The 23,177-nt window shown below is 43.3% G+C and overlaps 1 protein-coding gene across 2 annotated transcripts in view; it reads right to left on the bottom strand.

Moving 5' to 3' along the window:
- Window positions 1-17,412, bottom strand: part of RAB33B (RAB33B, member RAS oncogene family) — a 33,198-nt gene extending 15,786 nt beyond the window's left edge. Inside the window, exons 1-2 of one of the 2 annotated variants that reach the window (XM_049885259.1) lie at window positions 17,323-17,412; window positions 16,599-16,866 (exon numbers count right to left, since the gene is read on the bottom strand). In XM_049885259.1, coding sequence (XP_049741216.1) covers window positions 16,599-16,847 — 249 coding nt within the window. In that variant the 5' untranslated portion in view covers window positions 16,848-16,866; window positions 17,323-17,412. Of the gene's footprint in view, window positions 1-16,598; window positions 16,960-17,322 lie in introns of those variants that run through there. The other variant, XM_049885258.1, reaches the window with a different exon arrangement.
- Between the last annotated feature and the right edge of the window lie 5,765 nt (window positions 17,413-23,177).

The following is a 23,177-nucleotide window of genomic DNA, read 5'->3' on the forward strand; positions in this document are numbered from 1 at the left end:
AACTAAAGGAAGGGACATGCTTCTGCCTGGTAAACACTAAATTAGGAAGTACTTTCAGCCCAATTTTTCCCAATTTGGGATGTAAAGATCTTAGGAAAAACGATTAATATGTGATCTCACAGGTATTATTACTAAGTTTAAATAATATAAGGCAACATAAAACATACTTCCTTTAATAATACTTCATGAATCTCTACTTTTAAGTCCCAATATCAACTTCCAACAAAAATGGCAACCTATTTGCTAAATCCTAAGAGTAGATTCTCATTGCTCATGAAAGCTCTTTTACTAGTTTAAAAACCCACTGCTTTTGAGTTAATTCCCACTCATCGTGACCCTACAGTTTAATTATCCAAAATGAGAAATGACCCGACTTTAAATTGATTTAATACACACCTCTTGCCTGACCAAAAACGTTAACGGGATTAACCCAAATGATCTTTCTTTCTTTGATCAGCTATCAAATTTCCTCTTCCCCTGTTCTTCCAAAGAACACATTTTTATTTTTGCCTATCAGCAGCCTACATAAAAGACCATCTTATAATGACATAGAGCATCTACTAACAATTTGTAAATCATGACCATCATAACCAGCACTATTGACATTTCAAGAGAACTGTTTTTACTTTGAGCATTAGGAGTACAAATGTGTACATAAAAAATGTACAGAACCTAATGGCAAAATTTTTAAATAAAATTTTAGCTTTTTGACAAGAGGCAGTAACAAATTTTGAAAGGAATACCTTTTTTAAAATGAAGACTTCAATTACAGTATAATTAAGGGGATAAGGAAGACAGCAAGCAGTGAAAGGACACAGAGCGAAAAGCTGGGAGACCTGGGTTGTAATCCCAGCACTGCCACCAACCTGTGGTAGGTGACCTTGGTCCAGGCATTGAGCCAAGTTGTCTAACATTATGGGCTAATCTTACTTCTTTACAGTTATCTTAAAAAAAAAAAAGTTTGTTACCTTAGAGCAAAGGATACTCGCAATTTAGGAACAATAATCTTAGCTAACTGCTCTCCCTATCCCTTTTCTGCTTGTTTTCTCATTATCACCATCTCTCCTGAAGGTGGAAACCCTGGTGGTATAGTGGTTAAGTGCTATGGCTGCTACCCAAAAGGTCAGCAGTTCAAATCAGCCAGATGCTCCCTGGAAACTCTCTGGGGCAGTTCTCCTCTGTCCTATAGGTTCACTATGAGTTTCAGAGTCAACTTAACGGCAATGGGTTTGGTTTTTTGGTTTTTCCTCCTGAATGTATGAATGTTTACTCCTGAACTACCAATATTTGTTTGGGCCTTAGCACATTCCGGATACTATGCTAAGTCTTTTACATACATTCTTATTTAATATATACAACTCTACATAATAATTACACAACTGTGCATAAAAGGAGACTGAGGTCTGCCAAGAAGGTTAAGTAACTCACCTGAGGTCCCAAGGCTACCAATGTTAAAGCGAGGATTTAAGCCTGAGCTGCCTGATTCTATAGTGGACACCAACTGTTTTTCCCAGCCCAGCATCCATTCCCACTTGTGTTAACAGCACCCTATTTTCCTGGAGGAACTACCCCTCTCCTGCTTTCAGTTCAGATGAACCCAGGGCTGGGCATGTGACTCAGGCTTGACCAATCAGAACACTGTGCCCCAACGCCATCACCGCCACACTCCAGGAACAGGCGGGCGCCCTAATCCTCAATCAGAACACTGTGCCCCAACGCCATCACCGCCACACTCCAGGAACAGGCGGGCGCCCTAATCCTCAATCAGAATCACCAGAGTATCCATTTTAGGGCTGTTGTCAGAATGGGGGAAAGGAGAATTACTCCCGGGCTTTTCAGTGATGTGAAACAATCAATTCCCATACTGCTTAAGCTAATTCGAGCAAAAACCTCCTAGCCCAGACTACAAAACGAGAGACCTTAACCACTTTAAAAATTCTAGGGAAGTAAATAATTCCCTCTTCTCCACCTCTGAGTACACTCACCAGTGTTGCCACCTTCCTAAGCTGTGGTGTGAGAACCCCAAGCTTCTGAAGCCAGGCTGGAGGAGCAAGGGGAGATCGGACCCAGTTCCAGGGGTCCTTCATACAGTGGGAAGGGTTGGGTTTATGAAAACATATCTTGCTTGTGTCATGCAGGTCCCAGGGCGGAACTACTGTAATGCAGTATCTCTGCCAGACCCCAGCCCCAAACTCCCAAAGGGTTTCCTAGCTAAGGGGTCACAAGTTAAGATTCTCAAACACTCTTTCTAGGATAATCTTCGGTGCTGATACTCTCATTCACTGAATTCCAATGCAAATCAAATCAAGAAGAAAAATTTGTTACTACTAATCCCAACACCATGGAAACCCGAGAGGTGTAGTGGTTGAGAGCTACAGGGGCTAAAACCAAAAGATCGGCAGTTGGAACCCACCAGAAGGCTCCTTGGAAACTGTATGAGGCAGTTCTACTCTGTCCTATAGGTCGCTAGGAGTCGGAATCGACTTGATAGAAATGGGTTTGGGTTTTTTTGGATTAATCCCAACCCCACATTTTAAAAGATAAATTACCAATTTAATTCTTGTAAGGTAAGGCACAGGATGACATCATATAAAAATATCATTTGACTTATCAATATAAACTTACTTGTAAAGATCAAGACAGAACAATGGATAAAGGTAAATGATCTAAAATAACTTACACTTGGGCTTCAGCATACATTGTATATCATTTTCATCATGCTATAAAACAACCTCTAATTTTCTCTCCACATGTTAACTGCGTTGGGCATTTAGTTCTCATCTATACTCCCAAACCTCATCTTGATATTGGTGATAATTTCTCCTGTGCTCCAATCCCACATTGCCAGCTGCCAATCAGTGATTTTGAATATACCATCGCCTCAATAATGTATGATTAAAACCCTTTTACAGAGGTCCTTCAAAATTCAACGTTCCATAAAGTACTTCCTTATCTCTATTAATGGTACCATCTACCTCTATGGACCCAGATCCACAACCTCAGTCATCTATGAGTCCTCTTCCTTCTCTTCACCAAAAGTCAGTTACTGAAGCCTTTTGGCTTTATCTTCAAAAGTCTCTTTTATCACTTCTTTCTTTCCAATAGCTTCCCTTACCTATCGCCACAAGTCGGGATTTTCAGAGTAGGCTACCAACTGATCTCCTTGCCCCCACACATTCAACATTTATCTTGAGTATCTAGAACCTGATAAGGTCACTGATTGTTTAGTGGTAGAATTCTCACCTTCCACACAGGAGACTTGTGTTTGATTCCTTGCCAAGGCACCTCATGAGCAGCTACCACCCGTCTGTCAGTGGAGGTTTGCGCACGCTATGATGCTGAACAGGTCTCAGTAGAGCCTCCAGACTAAGAAGGACTAGAAAGAGAGGCCTGGTGATCTACTTCCGAAAATCAGGCAGCAAAAACCCTATGGATCACAGAGGAGGAGCCAAGATGGGGAACAGTCAAGACGCTTCCATCGAGCCCTCTTTACAACAAAGACCCGAAAAAACAAGTGAAACAAGCACATTTGTGACAAGCTGGGAGCCCTGAGCATCAAAGGCAAGCTTTAACAATGAACTGAGGGGCAGGGGGAGGAAGAGGTCGTTCAGGAGTGGAGAGGAGTTACCGGACCTGAATTGCGGGGAGCCCTCAGGCACCACCACCAGCGGTGGGGTGGCGGTGGACTGGTACTAGCGTTCAGCTGCAGTTTCCTCAGGGACAAGCAGCCAGCTACACAGCCTCTGGAGCCTGAGAACTGCGCCCTCAGCAAAAGCTAAATACTTGCGTATATTTTACCGCTCCCTGCCCCCTGCCACCAAGCTGGCTTCAGCAGCTGAATCCCTGGGCCTGAGATAGACCCTGGTGAGCACCTAGAGCCATCCTCCTGGCCTTGGGGAGGGAAAAACTTTGCAACTGGGGGGAAAAGATAATTTGCTAGCTCCATTAACTGAGTGAGCTCAGGACAGAAGCGGCTCCTGTCCAGGCATAAACCGTCCGTGGACCTTGAGCACCTTTCCCTTCTGCATGGACCTGTGTGGGCCTATTTCGGGAGAACAGGCCCTTGTTGGCAAACTCCGACCATTTCAGCTGTGCGGTGGAGAGGTGGGTGTTTGACGTTTGACATTGCTTTGCCTATTAAACAAGGTCCTCACCTACCCGCAACAGGGACCTAAGGACTTGTAGCTCCACTCAGGTCACCCAGCCACCCATGACAGGGGTCCAAAGATAACTGGTACCTCCCAGTCCTTACAACCAAAAACTTTGGGTGCCCACGGTCCCTCTGCAGAACCCACCCACCAGCACGCTCTAGGAAAGAGACCCGTTTTCCTCAGAGACACTTGGGGGTCAGTTCTCAGTCCCCTGCCTTGTTCAGAGTGTGACCCCCTGCTGCAATCAGATACCAGAACCTACACCAATCACCCCTGCCCCTCTAAGACAGTAGGACAGAGCCTGTACCACACACTTGATGATCAGCTACCTGGAAACCTGAGCTGAATTCATACAAGAAAACTGAATGGACTCCTAGACTGATATACCGGATAGCAGCTCTAGCCAGCCTGGGGACAGGACACCAGAGCTCCAAAGGCAAAAGTAATCAAGCTAGCTCACTCAAGCAACCCATAGGGGTATACCAAAACAAAACAAAGCAAGCAGCTACGACACAGTAAGCAAGCATAAACTGATACAATAACTTATAGATGGCTCAGAGACAACAGTCAATATCAAGTCACATAAAGAAACAGACCGTGATCACCTCAACAGGCTCTCAAAACAAAGAATCCAGGGATCTTCTAGATGAAAGTGCATTCCAGGAATTACCAGAAGCAGAACTCAAAAGTTTAAAATACAGAACCCCTCAAGACATCAGGAAGGAAATGAGACAATAAGCAGAACAAGCGAAGGAACACACAGATAAAGCAACTGAAGACGTCAGAAAGATTATTCAGGAACATAATGAAAAGTTTAACAAGCTGGAAAAATCCATAGACAGACAGCAATCAGAAATTCTGAAGATTAACAACAAAATTACATAATTAGATAACTCAATACAAAGTCAGAGGAGCAGAACTGAGCAAGCAGAACCAAGAATTTCTGAACTCGAAGATAAATCACTTGGCACTAATATATTTGAAGAAAAATCAGATAAAAGAATTAAAAAAAATGAAGAAACCTTAACAATCATGTGAGGCTCTATCAGGAGAAATAACCTAGGAGTGATTGGAGTACCAGAACAGGCAGGGATAACAGAAACTACAGATTTGCTGGCAGAAAACTTCCCTGATATTGTGAAAGATGAGAAGGTATCTATCCAAGATGCTCATCGAACTCCACATAAAGTAGATCTTTAAAGAAAGTCACCAAGACATATTATAATCAAACTTGCCAAAACCAAAGATAAAGAGACAATTCTAAGAGCAGCGAGGGATAAACAAAAAGTCACCTACAAAGGAGAGCCAGTAAGAATAAGCTCGGACTACTCGGCAGAAACCATGCAGACAAGAAGGCAATACGATGACATATTTTAAAAAAAAATTGAAGGAAAACAATTGCCTGCTAAGAATCATATATCCATCAAAACTGCCTCTTAAATATGAAGGCGAAATTAAGACATTTCCAGAAAAACACAAGTTGAGGGAATTCGTAAAAACCAAACCAAAACTAAAAGAACTACTAAAGGGAGTTCTTTGGTTAGAAAATCAATAATATCAGGTATCAACTCAAGACGAGAACACTGGGCAGAGGAATCAGAAGTCAACCCAGACAGGGAAATCCAAAAACACAAAGCAAGATTATTAAAAAAAAAAAAAGCCCAACACAGGGTAACGGCAACGTTATCCTATAAAAGAAGACAACATTAAAATAATACAGAGGGACTAAGAAATGCAATCATACACCTTCCATATGGAGAGGAACATATGGCGATAAGAAGAAATAAAAGTTAGTTTTAAATTTAGAAAAATAGGGGTAAATAATAAGGTAACCACAAAGGAGACAAACTATCCTACTCATCAAAATAAAATACAAGGGAAAAATACCGAATCAGCAGAAACAAAATCAACAACAACAAATATGAGGAAAGGGCAATATATAAAGAAAATCTACTCAGCACATAAAATCAAGTGGGAAAAAGAAACTGTCAACAACACACAAAAAAAGACATCAAAATGATAGCACTAAATTCATACCTATCCATAATTACCGTGAATGTAAATGGACTAAATGCACCAATAAAGAGACAGAGAGTGGCAGAATGGATTAAAAAACAAGATCTGTCTATATGCTGCCTACAAGAGACAAACCTTAGACTTACAGACACAAACAAACTAAAACTCAAAGGATGGAAAGAAATATATTAAGCAAACAACAATCAAAAAAGAGCAGGAGCGGCAATATTAATTTCTGACAAAACAGACTTTAAAGTTAAATCCATCAGAAAGGATAAGGAAGGACACTATATAATGATCAAAGGGACAATACACCAAGAAGATATAACCATATTAAATATTTATACACCCAATGACAGGGCTGCAAGATACATAAAACAAACTCTATCAGCATTGAAAAGTGAGATAGACAGCTCCACAATAATAGTAGGAGACCTGAACACACCACTTTTGGTGAAGGACAGGACATCCAGAAAGAAGCTCAATAAAGACACTTAAGATCTAATTGCCACAGTCAATCAACCTGACCTCGTAGACATATACAGAACACTCCACCCAACAGCAACCAAGTATACTTTCTTTTCTAGTGCACATGGAACATTCTCTAGAATAGACCACATATTAGGTCATAAAGCAAGCCTTAGCAGAATCCAAAACGCTGAAATATTACAAAGCATCTTCTCTGACCATAAGGCCATAAAAGTAGAAATCAATAACAGGAAAAAGCAGGGAAGAGAAATCAAACACCTGGAAACTGAACAATACTCTGCTCAAAAAAGACTGGATTATAGAAGACATTAAGGATGGAAGAAAGAAATTCAGAGAATCCAATGAGAATGAAAACACTTCCTATCAGAACCTTTGGGACACAGCAAAAGCCGTGCTCAGAGGCCAATTTATATCAATAAATGCACACATCCAAAAAGAAGGGCCAAAATCAATGAATTATCCCTACAACTTGAACAAATACAAAGAGAGCAACAAAAGAAACCCATAGGCACCAGAAGAAAACAAATAATAAAAATCAGAGCTGAACTAAATGAAATAGAAAACAGAAAAGCAATTGAAGGAATTAACAAGACCACAAGCTGGTTTTTTCAAAAAAAATCAACAAAACTGATAAACCACTGGCCAAAGTGACAAAAGAAAAATAGGAGAGGAAGCAAATAACCTGAATAAGAAATGAGATGGGTGATATTACAACAGACCCAACTGAAATTAAAAGAACCGTATCAGATCACTATGAAAAACTATACTCAAACAAATTTGAAAACCTAGAAGAAATGGATGAATTCCTAGAAACACACTACCTACCTAAACTAACACAAAGAGAGGTAGAACAACTAAATAGACCCATAACAAAAGAAGAGATTGAAAAGGTAATCAAAAAACTGCCAACAAAAAAAAGCCCTGGTCCGGACTGCTTCACTGCAGAGTTCTACCAAACTTTCAGAGAAGGGTTAACACCACTACTACTAAAAGTATTTCAGAGCATAGAAAAGGATGGAATACTACCAAACTTATTCTATGAAGCCACCATATTCCTGATACCAAAACCAGGTAAAGATGCCACAAGAAAAGAAAATTATAGCCTATATCCCTCATGAGTGTAGATGCAAAAACCCTCAACAAAATTCTAGCCAATAGAATTCAACAACATATCAAAAAAATAATTCACCATGACCAAGTGGGATTCATACCAGGTATGCAGGGATGGTTCAACATTAGAAAAACAATTAATGTAATCTACCACATAAATAAAACAAAAGACAAGAATCACATGATTCTATCAATTGATGCAGAAAAGGCATTTGAGAAAGTTCAACACCCATTCATGATAAAAACTCTCAGCAAAATAGGAATAGAAGGAAAATTTCTCCACATAATAAAGGGCATTTATACAAAGCCAACAGCCAGCATCACCCTAAATGGAGAGAGCCTGAAAACATTCCCATTGAGATCAGGAACCAGACAAGGATGTCCTTTATCACCACTCTTATTCAACACTGTGCTGGAAGTCCTAGCCAGAGCAGTTAGGCTAGATAAAGAAATAAAGGGCACCCGGATTGGCAAAGAAGAAGTAAAAGTATCTCTATTTACAGATGACATGATCTTATACACAGAAAACCCTAAGGAATCCTCAAGAAAACTACTGAAACTAATAGAAGTGTTCAGCAGAGTATCGGGATACAAGATAAACATACAAAAATCAGTTGGATTCCTCTACACAAACAAAAAGAACATTGAAGAGGAAATCACCAAATCAATACTATTTACAGTAGCCCCCAAGAAGATAAAATACTTAGGAATAGATCTTACCAGAGATGTAGAAGACCTATACAAAGAAAACTACAGTACACTTCTGCAAGAAACCAAAAGAGACTTACATAAGTGGAAGAACATACCTTGCTCGTGGATAGGAAGACTTAAAATTATAAGAATGTCTATTCTACCAATAGCGATCTATACATTTAATGCAATTCCGATCCAAATCCCAAGGACATTCTTTAATGAAATGGAGAAACAAATCACCTATTTCATATGGAAGGGAAAGAGGCCCCAGATAAATAAGGCATTACTGAAAAAGAAGAACAAAGTGGGAGGCCTTACTTTACCTGAGTTTAGAAGCTATTATACCACCACAGTAGTCAAAACAGCCTGGTACTGGTACAACAGATACATAAACCAGTGGAACAGAACGGAGAATCCAGACATAAAGCCATCCACATATGAGCAGTTGATATTTGACAAAGGCCCCAAAGCAGTTAAATGGGGGAAAAGACAGTCTTTTTAACAAATGGTGCTGGCGTAAGTGGATATCCATCTGCAAAAAAATGAAATAAGACCCATACCTCACTCCATGCACAAAAACGACCTCAAAATGGATCAAGAACCTAAACATAAAATTTAGAACGATAAAGATCATGGAAGAAAAAATAGGGACAATGTTAGGAGCCCTAATACATGGCATAAACAGTATAGAAAACATTATGAAGAATGTAAAAGAAAAACTAGATAACTGAAAGCTCCTAAAAATCAAACACCTGTGCTCATCCAAAGACTTCACCAAAAGGGTAAAAAGAGTACCTACAGACTGGGAAAATGTTTTTAGCTATGACATCTCTGATCAGCACCTGATCTCTAAAATCTACAGGATACTGCAAAAACTCAACTGCAAAAAGACAAACAACCCAATTAAAAAATGGGCAAAAGATATGAATAGACACTTCACTAAAAAAGACATTGAGGTAGCTAACAGATATACGAGGAACTGTTCACGATAATTACCTATTACAGAAATGCAGATCAAAACTTCAATGAGATTTCACCTCACTCCAACAAGGCTGGCATTAATCCAAAAAACACAAAAGAATAAATGTTGGAGAGGCTGTGGAACACTTCTACACTGCTGGTGGGAATGTCAAATGGTACAACCACTTTGGAAATTGATTTGGCGCTTCCTGAAAAAGCTAGAACTACCGTACGATCCAGCAATCCCACTCCTTGGAATATATCCTAGAGAATAAGAGCCTTTACTCGAACAGATATATGCACACCCATGTTTACTGCAGCACTGTTTACAATAGCAAAAAGATGGAAGCAACCAAGGTGCCCATCAACGGATGAGTGGATAAATAAATTATGGTATATTCACACAATGGAATACTATGCATCAATAAAGAACAGTGAGGAATCTGTAAAACATTTCACAACATGGAGGAACCTGGAAGGCATTATGCTGAGTGAAATTAGTCAGTTGCAAAAGGACAAATATTGTATAAGACCACTATTATAACAACTTGAGAAACAGTTTAAACTGGGAATAAAACATTCTTTCGTGGTTATGAGAGGGGTGGGCGGAGGAAGGAGGGTGGGAGAGGGGTATTCACTAATTAGACAGTAGATAAGAACTACTTTAGGTGTAGGGAAAGACAGCACACAATACAGGGGAGGTCAGCACAATTGGACTAAGCCAAAAGCAAAGAAGTTTCCTGAATAAACTGAATGCTTCGAAGGCCAGCATAGCAGGGGCAGGGGTCTGGGGACCATGATTTCAGGGGACATCTATGTCAATTGGCATAATAAAATCTTTTAAGAAAACATTCTGCATCCCACTTTGAAGAGTGGCGTCTGGGGTCTTAAAAGCTAGCAAGCAGCCATCTAAGATGCATCAATTGGTCTCAACCCACCTGGATCAAAGGAAAATGAAGTACACCAAGGACACAAGGCGATTACGAGCCCAAGAGACAGAAAGGGCCACATGAACCAAAGACTACATCATCCTGAGACCAGAAGAACTAGATGGTGCCCGGCTACAATCGATGGCTGCCCTGATAGAGAACACAACAGAGAACCCCTGAGGGAGCAGGAGAGCAGTGGAATATAAGATAAAAAATGCAGACCCCAAATTCTCATAAGACCAGACTTAGTGGTCTGACTGAGACTGGAAGGACCCTGGTGGTCATGGCCCCCAGACCTTCTGTTGCCCCAGGACAGGAACCATTCCCGAAGCCAACTCTTCAGACATGGATTGGACTGGACAATGGGTTGGAGAGGGATGCTGGTGAGGACTGAGCTTCTTGGATCAGGTGGACACTTGAGACTATGTTGGCATCTCCTGCCTGGAGGGGAGACGAGAGGGTGGAGGGGGTTAGAAGCTGGCAAAATGGACACGGAAAGAGAGAATGGAGGGAGAGAGTGGGCTGTCTCATTAGGGGGAAAGTAATTGGCAGTGTGTAGCAAGGTGTACATGGCTTTTTGTGTGAGAGACTGACTTGATTTGTAAACTTTCACTTAAAGCACAATAAAAATTATTAAAAAAAAAAGGCATAAAAAAACCCTATGGATCACAATGGTCAGAGGGATGGCTGAGGGCCAGACAGTGTTTCATTCTGTTTTGCCGGGGGGCCTCCATGAATCAAGGACCCACCTGATGGCAGCTAACAATACCTATTACATGGTTTAGGAACTGAGACAGACACTGGAGGAAGTCTATGGAATTATCAGACAGGGATCCTGCCCTAAGACTAAATAAGACCTACTACGGGAGGTAAGGAAATCCTGGTGGAATAGTTATCAAGCGCTACAGCTGCTAGCCAAGAGGTAGGCAGTTCAAATCCACCAGGTACTCCTTGTAAACTCTACGGGGCAGTTCTACTCTGTCCTATAGGGTCACTATGAGTCAGAATTGACTCGACAGCAGTGGGTTATGGGAAGTAAGACAAATCATAATACAATGAGCATTTAAAGGCTAAAAGGTGCTAAAAGGAGCTTATAGAAGGAAGAAGAAGAATGGAAAGTTTGGAAGGAGGAGAAAATACTTGATAGAGATGTGCTAAATTGAATAAGGAGATACACTGAGTGGAGAAATATGAGAAAGGGGAATATTGCAGGCAAAGAGTGGGAAAAGCAAAGGGGAAACAGGATCAGCAAATAGTTGGCCGGAACATAGTGGACCTGAAGGAAATTAATGGGAAATAAAATTAGAAAAGCACTCTAGATCCAGATGAACCCAACCCAAACAAAACCCATTACCATCAAGTCAATTCCTACTCATAGCGACCCTATAGGACAGAGTAGAGCTGCCCCCATAGGGCTTCCAAGGAGCACCTGGTGGATTCAAACTCCTGACCTTTTGGTTAGAAGCCAAGCTCTTAACCACTGTGCCTCCAGAGCTCCGATCCAGATGAAGACCTCCTTTAATTTAAAAAGTTGGAACTTTAATTCATAATATAACAGAGAACCACACAAGCGTGTGTGAAGCAGGGGAGATTAACTCTCTAATATGCAACATTAATCTGGCATTTTAGAACTATGTACAAAATGGTTTAACTGAAAAAGAATGGAGGTGGGAGACAAGTTGGGCTGCTGCCAGTCATTTGAGGGAGGGTTTAGAGAAACACCTGCACTAGGATTTTAAAGAAAGGATGAGTGAGAAAAATGGTGGAGGTAGAAAAGTGACTAGATTTAGGGAGCAGTGAAAAGGGGGGAGGCCACAAGGATGAAGAGAATGACAATGTAGGTGCTGTAGATGAGGAAAGCAGGAGGCAGATTCACCAGAGAAGAACTCACTTCTGACACTGGAGACAAAGGAGGGATTATCCAAATAGCCAGGGCCAGAAGACAGAAGGAAATACAAAATGACAGCTGAGGAGAAAGGTATGGGCCCAAAATTTGGAAGTTATCTTCATAGAAGTGATAGCTGAAGTCAAGCGACTGGTAAGACGAGAACAGAGAGAGAGAAAAATGTGTTAAGGGGAAGATTGAGTTTTGCTCTCAATTCATCCTCAGCTGCTGCTACATTTATCATCCTTCGATACTTCAAACATTTTACCATGCATACCAAATGAGCCACCACTCATCTGTCAGTGTGTCGTACTGCGGTGGCTTGTGTGTTGCTAGAAGCAATGCCGTCAGTATTTCAAATACCAGCAGTGTCACCTACGGTAAACAGGTTTCAGTGGAGCTTCTAGACCAAGACAGACTAGGAAGAAGGACCTGGAGATCTACTTCTAAAAATATTGCACAGTGGAGAAAGATGCGGTAGTCTGCTTCCACAGAGGTTTACAGCCTTGGAAACCCTATGTGGTCGCTACGAGTTGGAATCGACTCAATGGCAGTGGGTTTGGTATTTGAGCACATCCCTTCTCAGCTTCAAAAACAAGAATACAAACAAAAAAATCTCAAGTCATCAAGTTGGAGGCACAAGTCAATGGCTAGGGCCTTAGAAAGAAGACAAAGAATCTCAGAGGCCAAGTCCCTATCAACCATAGCCAAATAACATGTGAGGCTAAAGCTCAGGGGGGAATACCTTATTTTTTCCCAAGTAGCATGCCCACACATATAACACATGGAAATGATTAAGTAAAAACAGTTCTGGCATAGCCCAAGCATCATTTGAGAAAAATGCAGTAATCCCAGAAAAATGTTTTCTCCTTAAGCCTCTCAACCAAAAGGATGAACTCTGTACTACCAAATCCATCACACTCGCGGTTCTGATTTACTTCTCACTGCCAGCACTCACTCCAGTAATTAAGTACTCAATTTCATACAATCGACATGTTTTATATTCTTCAAATATTAAAAAGAAAACAAAACAGTTACCATGGAGTCAATTCTGACTCATGGCGACCCATGTATGTTGGAGTACAACAGCGTTCTGTGGGGTTTCAACGGCGACCCATGTGTGTCGGAGAACAACAGCGTTCTGTGGGGTTTCAACGGCGACCCATGTGTGTCGGAGTACAACAGCGTTCTGTGGGGTTTCAACGGCGACCCATGTGTGTCGGAGTACAACAGCGTTCTGTGGGGTTTCAACGGCGACCCATGTGTGTCGGAGTACAACAGCGTTCTGTGGGGTTTCAATGGCGACCCATGTGTGTCGGAGTACAACAGCGTTCTGTGGGGTTTCAATGGCTGATGTTTTGGAAGTAGACCACCAGGCCTTTCTTCTGGGGTGGACTTGAAACTCCAGCCCTTCGGTTAGCAGCCAAGCACGTTAACCGTCTGCACCAACCAATTTGTACCTGACTCACCTGTGACTTTTATGTATAAATGGCAACCTGAGAACAGGTAGAGGGCCTGTAAATTTCAACTCCTTTTCCCGCTATCCTTTTTTTTTAATTTCCTGCTCCCATTTCTTTTGGAATTTCTTTCCCCTTTTGCTGTCTTCATATGTCCTCCTCCATCTCTGCTTAATTTTTTGGAAGTGCAGTGGCAGACCTGATGGTGCCAATGGGAGGAACAACAATGTTTTAGTCACTAGGGAGGGCAAAGAACTTTTCAATGGTACCAACTCTGAACCAAGTGTTGCAGGTACATTCTCATGTAATCCTCACGCTCATTAACAACATGCGTTATGCAAATGACACAACCTTGCTTGCTGAAAGTGAAGAGAACTTGAGGCACTTACTAATGAAGATCAAAGACTACAGCCTTCAGTAGGGATTACACCTCAACATAAAGAAAACAAAAATCCTCACAACTGGACCAATGAGCAACGTCATGATAAACAGAGAAAAGACTGAAGTGGTCAAGGATTTCATTTTACTTGGTTCCACAATCAAAACCCTTGGAAGTAGCAGTCAAGAACTCAAACGACGCATTGCACTGGACAAATCTGCTGCAAAAGACCTCTTTTAAGTATTGAAAAGCAAAGACGTCACCCTGAAGACTAAGGTACGCCTGACCCAAGCCATGGCGTTTTCAATCAGCTCATATGCATGCAAAAGCTGAATGATGAATAAGGAAGATCCAAGAAGAACTGATGCCTTTGAATTGTGATGTTACAGAAGAATATTAAATATACCATGGACTGCCAAAAGAAGGAACAAATCTATCTTGGAAGAAGTACAACCCAAATGCTGCTTAGAAGCAAGGATGGCGAGACTACGTCTCACATACTTTGGACACGTTGTCAGGACAGATCAGTACCCACAGAAGGACATCACGCTTGGTAAAGTAGAGAGTCAGCAAAAAAGGGAAAGACCCTTAATGAGACAGATTTGACAGTGGCTGCAGCAATGGGCTTAAGCGTAACAATAATTGTGAGGATGGCACAGGACCAGGCAGTGTTTCGTTCTGTTGTACAGAGTTCTTATGAGTCGGAACCAACTCGATGGCACCTAACAACAATCCTCACACTGCCTGATAAGGCATCATGATCCTCATTTTTCAGAAGGAAAAGAAGGCTGAAAGATTAGGGGACCTGCCTAAGTACTAGTGTGACCAACCGTCTCGATTTGCCCACGACTGAAGGGGTTCATAAGATGTGAAACTTCGGTTTTAAAAGTGGGACAATTGCAAAGCTGGTCACTCTACTAAGGACATGTAACCTGCACTTACATTTTCAAAGGTTTACATTTGAAGCAACGTCAGTTGGGGTCCAAAGCCACAGCATTTTCTCTCAGAACTACTTCTCTCATTCCAAACTTCCTCTAAATCTCAAAACTCCCATTTTTTTTTCTTACCCCACAGGTTTTCTGGCCTAGCCTAATTTTGGTGGAAAAAAAGTCTAGCCTCTTCTTATCTATTTTTCCCTCTTCAGTGTATACGAATTTTTCTTAACTCCCTACCACAATGCACCCAAAGGACTACCACTGACAGCTTGTATAGAATAATTTTCCAATAGTCAACAGCCAGCCCCTACAGAAGGGTTGATTTGATTTCTCCTTTGCAGTGCCTGGGCGGTGAGGATGGCTGATGCACTTAACTGCTAACTCAGAACTTCGGAGGCTGGAGTCCGCTCAGAGGCCCTCAGAAGAGGGTCCTGGTGATCTACTTCCAGAAACTTAGTTACTGAAAACCCCGTGGCGCTCAGTCCTACTCAGATACGTGGAGGGCTGCCGCGAGTCAGAATCAACGGCAACTGGCTGTGACTGCTCCTTTCCCATCGTTAGCACTAGATCTCATCGGTGGGGGGAGAGGGGTCAAAAACCAAAAAATAAACTGCTCTCGCCTCAAGGACATGAGAGTAGGAGTAGAGGAGCATGCCAACTAAAAACGAACACCTTAGTTTGAAGCAAAAGGTCAGACAGTACAAGGCAGGCAGGCCAGTTCCCAGGGCTGACATGTTTTATGGAGCGGAATTAGCAAGTGGCTGAGGGGCTGGTGGTTGGAATGGTTACGTGTGTAGGTTTACACCATCGTGACCCTGTCGTTGATCCTTATTCTCCAATGTGTACCCTGCCACACCAGCCCTCGCCTTTGAGCCTATTAACCCTCAAGACTATTATTTGGCGTTCCCAGTCTCAGAAGCAACCAATAACGACTTAAAGGGAAGAAGAATTAGGAGAGGAGTCTGAGGTGGAGCCAAGAGATATGCTCTTGACAACCCAAGTAGGAGAATCATATATAGAATATTTCTGCAGGGAAATTTTTCTAAACAAACCAAAGTCATACAGAAACTACTGTAGCAAAACTGCATGCAAAAGAATACCTAAGTACTTCCTCAAAGACAAGGGGCTTTACTTCCCCAGTACTGAAGGCAGTGCCCAAACAAACAAATTCTTAACAAATATTATTTAATAAACAAATTTTTCATGTTTGAGAAATCTCACTGTTTTTCCTTTGGTCTGACTTCATTGATTCCCAGCGCATGAGACAGCCAATGAGTCAGTGGATACCCCCTACCCGATTGCAACTTCAAAGTGTGGTCCACGGGCCAGCTGCATATGGATATGCCGGATAAATCAGAATCCGCATTTTTTAAAACAAGATTCCCAGGTAAACAGCATGCACATTAAAGTTTGAGACGACTCGCCTTACAAGTTTGCTCTATACAAATCTTTCCAATCCCCAATTCCAAAGTCCACATCTGCGTCAGAAAAAACGGAGCGCACAGCCTGCACAGGGTCAAGGATGAACCCACGGTGGGGCTGGGATACTTATCATCCCGGGCCGTCCTTCCTCCCTGACAGTCCATCCGCTCACCTTGATGCGCTCTTCATCAATCTCCACCGCTCGTTCTCGGAAATCCACCCCGATAGTGGCCTCGGTGCGGTCGGGGAAGCGGCCAGCGCAAAAGCGGTAGGTCAGGCACGTCTTGCCCACGTTGGAGTCGCCGATCACAATGATCTTGAAGATGCGGGAGCGGGCCGGAGGCAGAAGCCCTAAGGTCCCCGACACCGCGCCGCTGGACGAGAAGCTTGTTTCCAGCGACGACTCCATTTCTGAAGCCATTCTCCCCGCCAGCCCCAAACTGAGGCGGAGGAAAGGTGACAGAAAAGCTGGAAGATCACACCACCCCGCCCGCTCCGCTGCGCAACGTCCCGGGAGCCGCCGCCCTCCACCCCGGGCAGCGCGCGTGCGCACTTCCCCAAGCCGCCCCCGCGCAGGTGTGGCGCCCTCCCCCGCCCCGGCCCTCCCCCGGCCCCCCGCCCCGGCCCTCCCCCGGCCCCCCGCCCCGGCCCTCCCCCAACCCCCCCGCCCCGGCCCTCCCCCGGCCGCCCCCGCCCGGCCTTCCCCCCGCCCCGGCCCTCCCCCGGCCCCCCGCCCCGGCCCTCCCCCAACCCCCCCGCCCCGGCCCTCCCCCGGCCGCCCCCGCCCGGCCTTCCCCCCGCCCCGGCCCTCCCCCGGCCCCCCCCGCCCCGGCCCTCCCCCGGCCCTCCCCCCCCGCCGCTCCACGCCTACGTCACTGGAGCGGGCGCCGGTGTACCTGCCAAGGTGCGATGCCCGTCGAAAGCCTTACAGCTGCGAAGGGCGCCGGGGCCAGGCGCCTCAGGCCCCCCCCAGCTGGCCGAGCCCCGCCACGTCCGAGGTGCCCGCCTCCCGGAGGAAGCCACGCAGCCGCTCCAGGGGCGGAGAGAGAACAGCAGCCGTTCGGAGGCGGCCAGACACCCTCTCGCGAGAGGGCCGAGAGGCCGCCTCGGACGGGGGCGTGTGCCTGGGCAAGGGCGGTAAGGCCCGCGGGCGCCGCGGACGCCGGGGCCCTCTCCGTGGGGGCGTGTCGGCGGCCGGGCCGCGGGCCCGGAGGGGAAGGCGGGTTCCGGGGGCTTGCAGCTGAGGGCTGCAGGATCGGCAGCGCTTCCCGCTTTCTTTGGGCTCCCTGGGACGTGGGAGTTGGGGCAGCGGCGAGAGCAGGACGCACTGGGGTACGAGGCGCCGCCTGGAGCCTTCCCGGCAGGGGGCGCACTTGGAGGTGGGCTCTGGGCGGCGCTGAGCTTTGCAGCCTTCAGCCTTTGCAGGCGTTTTGTTGCCAGTGGGCAGGCGAGGGATCGAGGCCGGCCACCTCATCCGCGCAGACATTTTCGCTAAGCGCCCTGTAGGCCATGTGGGCGTATCCACCGGATCCTGGGACCCAAGGCTGGTTCAGATAGTGCCCTGGGCCCAAGAAGTAGAGCCGGTCACACGTGGACCATTTGGGGACATTGATCCCGGGAGTTGTTCCCAGACGGCCTTTATGGTGAGAATAAAACCCGTTATGCCCTAGTTGTGTCTCAGTGCCTGAGTGACGGTGATGTACCGTTAAATGTTACGGTACGCAATTGTTTTAGGCCAACTACCTAACAAAAATATTAATAGGTGAGACCACCCAACCTCAAAGAATCTTCTGTAGATTATCATGACTTCTTAGAGGAAACCTACTAAACACTGAGTCACACAAAAGATCCAAGATACACAATTATTGTTTTTTGTTAGAAGTTTTGTTTTACAATGACAAGGCTGCATTTTTTTTCTGTTTGAGTAGGTGGTTATACCGTTTTGGAAGCTGAAGGACTATAGAAAGGAGGACGTAGCACTAGAAATTCTAGGAAAGGAAGTAAAGGAAATGTAGTCAGAGCACCTTAGTGGTAGTACCTGACCTGCCCAGAGTTGTCAGAAATTTGTAAAAGCCTTAAATTAATTTCTGTTTTGGCCTAAAGGCTTTGTACAATCACTAATATACCAAAAAAAAAAAAAAGTTATATATGTCAGCACAAAAAGAAGAAAGTTTACTAACCTTGCTTAGTGTGTACGCCAATTGCATTTATTGTTTCCTGTTACAGAGCCTAGGATATGAGCTGGGAAATCTCTGTTGTTTATATGTGACGTTATTTGCATGAAAATAAGTCATCACAGAAATTATTAGAAGGCCTTACAGTGTACTTCTCTAATCTACTCTAGTTATCCCCTTCAGAGGAGAGAATCTGAAGATTTTAAGGGCAAAGAGCAGTTGAAGAATTCTAAATGGTGGGTAGTCAGGTAATTTCAAGGGATGTTGGAAAAAACGTAAAGATCATCACACCCCCAAGACCCTTGCTCTTTCTTTTTGTATTCTGGCTTTTTCAGTTTAGCTCTTGATGTTCTCCCATCAGAAAGTCTTTATCCTGTTTATCCAGGTCCTGTCCATCCTTCACATCCTAGCTCTAAAGACCCATCTCTGTGAAGCTCTTTCTGATTACTTCAGCTCAGAGTGTGCTTTGCTTTATTTTAACTCTAAGACACTTTTGGGGGGTATCACTCACTTGTCTTTGAACATTGTCTTTTGCTGTTTAAACTTTCGTGATTATGTGTTGTGTCTTACTTACTAGATTGTCAACTGTTGAGGACTGCCTGGAAGTTCATTGTTATTCAGCAGGTGATGAATAGTGAGAAATTTCTTGTGCGAGAACTGTCAGTTTGAATCAATTATACACAGTTCAGCACCACTTAGACTGAGAAATCATTGTAGATACTTGACATTGTTATGAGAAGTTTTATAGTATTTTTAGCTTGCAGTTTGAGAGACTCTTCATGTGACTGAAGTATGTACCACTCTTATTAATGAATACCCCAAGAACCTGCAGCATTGATGCTTGGAGATTCTACTGTTGGGAAGAGTGGCTGGATTATGCAGCTCTGTTTTCTGAGAATTCATTTTGTCTTTGGAGTCCTTTACTACTTACCGCTGCAATGATCACTTGGTCTCCAAGGAACGTATAACCCGTTCCTTAATACTTTTTGCTTATGCAGCTTAGGAGAGACTGCCAGTTTGGCTCCTTTATCAGTATAACTTAAACTACAAAATTATGAGTCGTTTAGGGTCAGCTGGATATTTAAAGGTACTTTTCTAACAGAAAAAAACTGAAGGAATATTAAAAACATAGACTAACATAAAGATAATCTGATGTACAAAATATGAATACCCATTTTCAGTTTTTGTTTAATACAGTGATGCCACCATTTCAGCCTTCATACTTCTACCCTGTGGCAAAGACCGTTTTTTACCTGGCCTCACCAGGAGTAGCTCCTGGGCAGCTTCTGTAAGTTCAAGCCTGGGCACAGAGACAAAGGAGAGTGCCCTTCATTGCTTGCATAAGGCATTTGCAATCTCTGCAATATGACATTTTAAACCAGATAATTCTTTGTCGTTGGGGGCTGTTTTGTGCATTGTGGCATGTTTAGCTGTATCCCTAGCCTCTACCCACTTGATGGCAGTAGCAATACCCCCACTCTACCCCCACTTATGACAACCAGAAACGTCTCCAGACATTGCCAATATCACCTGGGGGTAAAGGGCACGCGCGCGCGCATGCGCGCACACACACACACGCAAATACCCCCCACGCCCTCCTTTGCCGTGCTGCTTGAAAGCCACTGGCTTTTCACACAATTCTGGTTTTCTGTCCATCCGAGTTGACAGAAGTCACCTCTTCCTTAAAGACAGAATGCCAATTACCCAGAGAAGCATGGTTTTGGTCTTTTTGGCTTCTACCAAATTACCCTAGTACTATGTTTTATAGTAACACCGTACAAGAGATATTACATTATACTGTAAATAACAAGGGCTTCAATTTTAGTACCTAAACAGTAAATGAAGGAGCCCTGGTGGTGCAACGGATAAGCACTTGGCTGCTAACTGAAAGTTCAAACCCACCCAGTGGCTCTGTGGGAAAAAGACCTGGCATCTGCTTCCATAAACATTATAGCCAAGAAAAGCCTGTGGGGCAATTCTACTCCATCACGTGGGGTTGCCAGAATTTGGAATCAACTTGACAGCAACCAACAATACCAAACAGTAAATTACTATTATCATTTTATAGGTTAGCTTACTGAGTTTCAGAATTGCTCAGGTCACATCTTCATAAGTTGTTGCTGTTGTTTTTAGGTGCCATCGAATTGCTTCCAACTCATAGCGATCGTATGTACAGCAGAACAAAACCCTGCCTGGTCCTGAGCCATCCTCATGATTGTTGTTATGCTTGAGCCCATTGTTGCAGCCACGGTGTCAGGCCATCTCATTGAGAATCTTCCTCGTTTTCGCTGACGCTCCACTTTACCAAGCATGATGTCCTTCTCCAGGGACTGGTCCCTCCTGATAACATGTCCAGAGTATGTGAGACGAAGTTTTGCTTCTAAGGAGCATTGTGGCTGCACTTCTTCCAAGACAGATTTGTTTGTTCTTCTCTAGCAGTTGATGGTATATTCAGTGTTCTTCACCAACACCATAATTCAAAGGCATCAGATCCTCTTTGGTCTTCCTTATTCATTGTCCAGCTTTTGCACCCATACGAGGCAATTGAAAACACCATGGCTTGGGTCAGGTGTACCTGAGTCTAGAAAAGGACATCTTTGCTTTAAAGAGGTCTTTTGTAGCAGATTTGCCCAATGCAGTGTGTCATTTCATTTCTTGATTGCTGCTTCCATGGGCGTTGATAGTGGATCCAAGTAAAATGAAATCCTTGATAACTTCAGTACTTTCTCCCTTTATCATGATGTTGCTTATTGGTCCAGTTGTGAGAATTTTTGTTTTATGTTGAGGTGTAATCACTAAGTGCCTCAAGTCCTCTTCACTTTCAGGAAGCAAGGTTGTGTCATCTGCATATTGCAGGTTGTTAATGAGTCTTTCTTCAGTCCTGGTGGCTAATTCGTCATATAGTCCACCTTCTTGGATTGTTTGCACAGCATACAGGTTAAATAACTATGGTGAAAGGATACAACCCTGACATACACCTTCCCTGAGTTTAAACCATGCAATATCCCCTTGTTCTGTTTGTGTGACTACCTCTTGATCTATGTACAGATTCCTCATGAGGATAATTAAGTGTTCTGGAATTTCCATCCTTTGCAATGTTATCCATAATTTGTTATGATCCACACAGTCAAATGCATTTGTATAATCAATAAAACACAAATAAACACCTTTCTGGTATTTTCTGCTTTCAGCCGAGATCCATCTGATATCAGCAGTGATATCCCTCATTCCACGTCCTCTTCTGAATCCTTGAATTTTTGGCAGTTCCCTGTCAATGTACTGCTGCAGCCACTTTTGAATGATCTTAAGCAAAATTTTACTTGCATATGATATTAATGATATTGTTTGATAATTTCTGCATTCGGTTGGATCACTTTTCTTTGGAAATACACATAAATATGGATCTCTCCCAGTTGGTTAGCCACATGGCTGTCTTCCAAATTTCTTGGCTTAGGTGAGTATTTCCAGAGCTGCATCTGTTTGCTGAAACATCTCAGTTGGTATTCGTCAATTCCTGGAGCCTTATTTTTCGCCAGTGTCTTCAGTGCGGCATGAACTTCTTCCTTCAGGACCATTGGTTCTTGATCATATGCTACCTCCTGAAATGATTCAGTGTCAACCAATTCTTTTTGGTATAGTAGCTTTGTGTATTCCTTCCATCTTTTGATGCTTCCAGTATTTTAACCATAGACTCCTTCACTGTTGCAACACTACTGAATTTTTTCTTGGGTTCTTTCAGCTTGAGAAACACCAAGCGTATTCTTCTCTGTTGGTTTTCTAACTCCAGGTCTTTGCACATATAATTATAATGTTTTACTTTGTCATCTCCAGCTGCCTTTTAAAATCTTTTAAGCTCTTTTATTTCATCATTTCTTCCATTCTCTTTAGCTACTTGAAGTCCAGGAGCAACTTTCAGAGTCTCTTCTGATATCCATTTTGGTCTTTTCTTTCTTTCTTTCTTGTCTTTTTAGTGACCTCTTGCCTCATGTATGATGTCCTTGATGTCATTCCACAACTTGTCTGGTCTTCAGTCATTAGTGTTCAGTGTGTCAGATCTATTCTTGACATGTCTCTAAATTCAGGTGGGATATATTCAAGGTTGTACTTTGGCTCTTTGGGACTTGTTTTAAATTTTCTTCAGCTTCAGCTTGAACTTGCTTTTGAGCAATCAATCTATTCCACAGTTGGCCCCTGGCCTGCTCTGACTGATGATATTGAGCTTTTCCATAGTTTCTTTCCACAGATACAGTCAATTTGATTCTTGTGTATTCCATCTAGCAAGGTCCACATGTATAGTCACCATTTATGTTGTTGACAAAAGGTATTTGCAATGAAGAAGTCGTTGGTCTTACAAAATCCTATCATGCAATCTCCGGCATCGTTTATATCACCAAGGCCGTATTTTCCAACTACCAATCCCTATTTTTTGTTTCCAACTATTGCATTCCAATCACCAGTAATTATCACTGCATCCTGATTGCATGTTTGATCAATTTCAGACTGCAGAAGTTGGTAAAAATATATAATTTCTTCATCTTTGGTATTAGTGGTCTGTGTGTAAATTTGAATAATAGTCG

This window comes from Elephas maximus, chromosome 5 (assembly GCF_024166365.1).
Source record: "Elephas maximus indicus isolate mEleMax1 chromosome 5, mEleMax1 primary haplotype, whole genome shotgun sequence".
In the NCBI taxonomy this organism is placed as follows: Eukaryota; Metazoa; Chordata; class Mammalia; order Proboscidea; family Elephantidae; genus Elephas; species Elephas maximus.